The sequence below is a fragment of the Schistocerca gregaria genome, chromosome 4 (genome assembly GCF_023897955.1).
Source record: "Schistocerca gregaria isolate iqSchGreg1 chromosome 4, iqSchGreg1.2, whole genome shotgun sequence".
NCBI classification, from domain to species: domain Eukaryota; kingdom Metazoa; phylum Arthropoda; class Insecta; order Orthoptera; family Acrididae; genus Schistocerca; species Schistocerca gregaria.
The window spans coordinates 398145734-398151733 of record NC_064923.1 but is presented as its reverse complement, the minus strand read 5'-3'; the positions used below and the strand labels follow the sequence as shown (position 1 = coordinate 398151733).

Genomic DNA, 6000 nt, shown 5'->3' with positions numbered 1-6000 from the left:
TCCATTTCCTTTTGTACTATTCTGTGAAGATTCTTAAAATATGCCATTTCAAAGTTGCCACAGATAAACTATTTCAAACTCAGATTGTACTAATACCAACCTGAGGCACAAACATACAAAATTAAGTTCACAAATAGGATATTCACATACAAATTTGTGCAGAATAAAGATACAAAATTCAGCAACACCGATTATGAAAGTGCATAATCTAAATGTCACAGGCAATGTAAGCTCTGTCCACAAGAAAATTATTGAAAAATGAAGGTTATATAAGTAACATAGTTTAAAAGATTGACTTTATTGACAGTAGAAACTTATTTTAGAGAGACTATTATTACAGATATGCACAGAATATCACATGAAAAATGGACAAATACTATATTTCACTTTCACAACTTTCAAGCAATCCCACACAAACACTTAGATACAGTTTTCAGTCGTGTACATGATGTCCTGTTGCATAATGATGTCAGTGTATGACATTAGTGGAACAGAACTTTGTGAGTCTGCAGAATACTGCATTGTACTATCTGTAACAGAAAATACAATTATTCCATCAACTTAGGACTAAGAGCATTCAAAACCAATAATATGGGAGACATTTTGAGATGAATGTTCTATAAATATTTCACATATTAAAAGTACTGCACATCTTTTAAAAAGTAACACAAGTGTCAAAGAATTGGCAGCTGCTGCAAAATGGTGAGTTGGAAGAGTTCCCGAGTCACACACCTCTGGCGCTGGCACCAATACTTGAGTATCATCCTTTTCTGTGGATCCTGTCTCCTCTGCAGAAAGTGTGCAAGAATCTGTCATTACTCATCCACTTGACTGAGTGGCATTTCAAAGGTAGATCTAAGTGTCCTATACAGGGTGAATAGGTACAAGGGAGATTTCAGGATATTATACCGATCCACCTAACCAAGAAGTTCAAATTGGTGTCTTTCACTGAAACTGAGCCAGTGGAATTTACTTAACCTGTTTTGTCCAGTGTCAAGGCGAGGGAAACACAAGAAGGTAGGCATCTATTAATCATTGGCAATTGAAACGTATGGTGAATGGTGCTATGCTTTAGGGAAATGGCAGGAAAGGATGAGAAAGGCCATTTGCAGTCAGTGTGTATGCCTGGGGGCTATTCTGACAGCTATTGAGGGAAAAGGGTGCAACCTACTGCAGATGGTGGCATGTGTTGGAATAAACTGCGACTGTCATGTGGGGTCCGGTCATACTTTTATCAGTCCAGTGGCTGGCACAGAAAGTTGAGAAGACCAGCCTTGTGCACGGATTTTCAACAAAGTTCACAATTTGCAATACTGTTCCCAGAACTAATCATGGTGCCCTTGGCACTGAGTCAAGTGGAAGGATTGAACCAGACACTTTGAAGGTTCTGTGACAAGCTAGGCTGCAACTTCCTGGACTTGTGTTATATGTTTGAGAACTAAATGGTTCACATATCGGAGGCTGCTGTAAAGTAGCCAACTGTGGAGCACACAAGGGTTTTTTTGAGTGGGTGACTCTCAATTGAATCCAGATGATAGCCGTTGGAAACAAGCAGTAGCAGTGTAAGACTGAAAGAAATGCCTCTCAGATGAGAAGCATTCACAACACTGTGCCACAGTTCAAAGAGCTCCAAAAGCAGTGAAGTTCACATAATATTGGAACTGATAACAGTGGAACTTTTGGGGGAAATTTTAAGTGTACATCAAAAGGATAGGCTATAGGGAAATGAGGGTGGTGTATTTTGTTGCAATAGACAAGAAACTCAAATCCAAGATAGAAACTGAAGCTGCATGTGAAATTGTTTGGACAAGACTCAAAAGGAGAGATCCCAGCAGTGGAACTTTTTTAAACTATCTATAAGTGATGTAGGATAAGGTCACCAGTATTATACCCTACAGCCATTCACCCTTGTGGGCCCCCAATTGCAAGTAACTACTTATTTATTTATTTGGAATTTTGTGAGATGCCCAGTATCATTAAAAATTCAATATTGTCAGGCACTTTAAAGCTTTTAAAATTTTTACTGAAATGAGTTTGATGATTGTTTTTATCAATAAATTGGTTTAAATGTATTTTTTTATTTCTATTCCTTTGCACGCATCATTTTGATCATCATAACAACTTCTTCATTTGCTTTGTTTTTTCTTCCCCGCACTATTTCCCCACTTGAAACCTTTCTTAATAAATCTTAATTTTATATATTAATTTCAATTTAATTTCTTTAATTTTTTTAATCATATTTTTCCATTCATGTTATTGCAGTCATTATTCTATTCCTTTTATTGCTTGAGTTTGATTTCAAATATATTCCCTTTAACTATTCGAATCTTCATCTGCATTGCTTTGTCCATAGTGCAATAGGAATTTGGACTACATTTTAATGTTTCTGTGACGATTACCACAACAAATGCACATCTTGTAATGAAAAATATATTTTGTTTGTTTTTTAACCACTAGATCGGCATTTTGGAAATTTGAATATTATGATAGATAAATGTAACTACAATCACATTCACAAACATTCTAAGTAGGATAAGAATAGTATAAAGGAAAAATTAGAGCAAATGAAAAAAATTTATATGATGATTAAAATGATGTGATAAATAAATAGAAATAAAAAGACACATTGAAACCAATTAACTGAATAAAAGTAGAAATAAAGTAATTTCAATAAACATTTAAAAATTAAATAAGAATTGAAACACCCAATTTTGTGCTTCAAACTCATAATGTTTAGGGTGTGAAGGCCTTACCTTCTATCAATTACACCACACAACCAATCTATATTACTTTGAATTCCAAATTTTTATTTTCTTTGATTACTCACAAACAAGGGCTTACCCTGGTGAACAACTGCAAAGTGTGATAACTGAGATATTAACCTACACCACTGCATAGATGGTTTCAACAAGTTGATCCGACCACTGTGGATTTCTCATTGTATCCAGGGTGGGCATAAAATGGTAATTGGATGATCCTATAACCCAGCAGACCCCTCTCCCAATATAACCAAAAACTTTAGAGAAAACCTCACTTTTCTTCAATGCTAAGTTCCTCAATCATACTGTGATCATCGAACAAGACTTTAATCATCCAACAATCAATTGCTGAAGTAAGTTTTGTTGGTGGTGGGTCTTGATAAGATACCCTGTGAAACATTACTAAACACCTTCTCCAAAAACTTCCTGGAACAGATAGTTCAGAGCCCCCAATCAAGATGTAATTATATTGGTTGGTAACAAACAGACGCAAGCCCTTTGCAGATGTCCACTTCGAAACTGGTATCGGTAAAAATGACATGGTTGTGGCAACAATGATTGTCAAAGTACAAAAGACAACAATTGCTAGCAGAAAACCGTGGGTTGCAAAAGCTTGAATTTTGTGTGTGTTTGTTAGTGTGTCTATCAACATACTAACACTTTCATTTGGTAAGTTACATCACTTAATAAATCAGTAGGGCTGTATTTCAATGAGAACTTTAATGTTTCAGTACAGGATGAAAGAAAGTAGAGGCACTAGAACAATAGTTGATCATTCACTGGTCAGATATGAACCCAATAGGACTGTTCATAACAGTAGAGATTCTCCATGATATACAATCACTACAGAGAAACCTCTAAAGAGACAAGAGAGACTACTGCACAATAGGTGTAAAACAAGGCATAGGACTACAGATAGAGGGATACTGAATGAAATGCCTTTGGCAGTCAAGAGAGCAAGCCTTCAATGAATACCATAGCAGAATATTGTCCAGGGACCTTTCACAAAACCCAGAGAAATTCTGATCATGCATAGAGGCTGTTAGTGGTACCAAAGTTAGTGTTCATTCCCTAACAAGTAAGAGGGGAACTGAAATTGAAGCTAGCAAAGTCAAAGAAAACTCCCATTCTCAAATGTTCCTTTACAAAGGAAAACCCAGAAGAACATGAGCAACCTCAGTATTTGTGTTGAGAAACAGCTGAAATTGTTAAAACTGAATAAACCTCCAGAGCCCAAACAATTCCCTACCAAATTCTATACTGAATTTGTGGCTGAGTTAGCCCTTCTTCAATTTATAATCCATTGTAAATCCCTCAAACAAAAAACTGTGCCCAGTTCTTGGAAAAAGACCAGGTCACACCAGTCTACAAAAAGGGTAGTAGAAATGATACACAAAACTACCATCCAATATCATTGACATTTATTTGTTTTAGAATCTTACAACATATTCTGAGTGTAAATGTAATGAGGTATCTTGAACAAAATGACCTCTATGCCAACTAGCATGGATTTTGAACCCCTTGATCAAGTGCAACCCAACACAATATACTGAAGGCTTTGAATCAATGCAGTCAGGTAAAAGTGGGTGACTCAGTACCACACCTACACTTACTGTCAAAAGTTAGATTGTATGTGGTATCATGTGATATCTGTGACAGAAGTTTTCAGTGGGGATGATGCAGCGTGTTATATTGGTTGGAGTGTCAAGACAGCAGTAACTTCGGGTGTGCCAATTGTTCTATAAAGGAAACTACTTACAAATCACTCATGCGACACATTCTAGAATAATTCTTAAGTGTTTGGGACCCATACCAAATTGGATTAACAGGGGATATTGAACATATACAAAGGACAGTATGAATTTTCACACGTTTGTTTGACCTGCAGAAGACAGTTACTAAGATGTTGAAGAAACTGAACTGGCAGACTTGAAAATGTAAACTATCCCAAGAAAGTCTACCAACCAGGTTTCAAGTAACAGCTTTAAATGAATGACTCTAGAAATCTACTACAACCATCTATGTATCACTCACACAGGGATTGCGAGGACGAAGACTAGAATAATTACAGCATGCACAGAGGCATTCAAATAATTATTCTTTCTGCGTTCCACACATGAATGGAACAGGAAGATGTTCAAATGTATGTGAAATCTTATGGGACGTAACTGCTAAGGTCATCAGTCCCTAAGCTTACACACTACTTAATCTAAATTATCCTAAGGACAAACAGAAACAAACACACACACACACACACACACACACACACACACACACACACACACACACACGTGTCCGAGGGAGGACTGTAACCTCCACCGGGACCAGCTGCACAGTCCATGACTAAGTGTTCATGAAATTTATCAGTTCAAATATGTGTAATATACAAAACAATGTCAAACAGGAAGGTAACAAAATTTTCATCAGAGCAGGTTTAGGGGAATGATATGAATGGAATTCACGTATTGTGACAACCCTTGTCTGCCATCATCCTTTTTCTCACTTCAGTGTTAATTACTGGCATGTACTGAAATGTTACCCACACTCCAACCTTATTATTCTTGGCTTTTTACATAACAGCTGATGCACTAACACAAAAATAGTACTCACCGTAAGAACTTGCCAGGTATAAAAAACCATGCTTTCATCGACCTTCAACTGCAATAAAAAAAATTATGTTAGTCAAATTCTTCCTTTTTCTAGTAAAACTCTTAGGCTAACTGCAAATACTAACATTTTATAACATAAGAACGGACAAACACACTTTCAAAAAATTATTTTTGTAGGAGTTAGAGAAATGATTCACATAAATTTATATCTTAGAATAAATGTCAATCTTGTCAACAGGACTATAATGTAATGAGGTACATACTATATGACGAAAGGTCAATTTCATCAGGTAATTCTGTAATGTTCACATCAAAACGATCTTGAACATCATTTAGTATCTTGGCGTCAGATTCATCACTTACAAATGTAATTGCCAAACCCTGAAACATAAGAATTAAATTCATATGTTGATACTAACAATTACACAAGATAAATTTTGAAGAACAGAAAGAAGATACGCACTTTGGTACCAAATCGTCCAGCACGAGCAACTCTGTGCAAGTAAGTGTCGGAATTCTCTGGCATGTCATAATTGAAAACAATGTTCACTCTTTCAATATCCATACCCCGACCAAAAAGGTTTGTTGCCACCAAAATTCTCTGGAGAACAAAAACAGGAGCAATGTACAAT

At 36.2% G+C, this 6000-nt stretch overlaps 1 protein-coding gene across 3 annotated transcripts in view; it reads right to left on the bottom strand.

Moving 5' to 3' along the window:
• Positions 1-279: 279 nt before the first annotated feature.
• The window catches only part of LOC126266843 (ATP-dependent RNA helicase WM6), a 29046-nt gene continuing 23325 nt past the window's right edge, over positions 280-6000 (bottom strand). For 2 of the 3 annotated variants that reach the window (XM_049971411.1, XM_049971410.1), the window contains exons 8-11: positions 5832-5969; positions 5632-5749; positions 5370-5417; positions 280-530 (exon numbers count right to left, since the gene is read on the bottom strand). In XM_049971411.1, coding sequence (XP_049827368.1) covers positions 5404-5417; positions 5632-5749; positions 5832-5969 — 270 coding nt within the window. In that variant the 3' untranslated portion in view covers positions 280-530; positions 5370-5403. Of the gene's footprint in view, positions 531-5369; positions 5750-5831; positions 5970-6000 lie in introns of all 3 variants that reach the window. The other variant, XR_007548936.1, reaches the window with a different exon arrangement.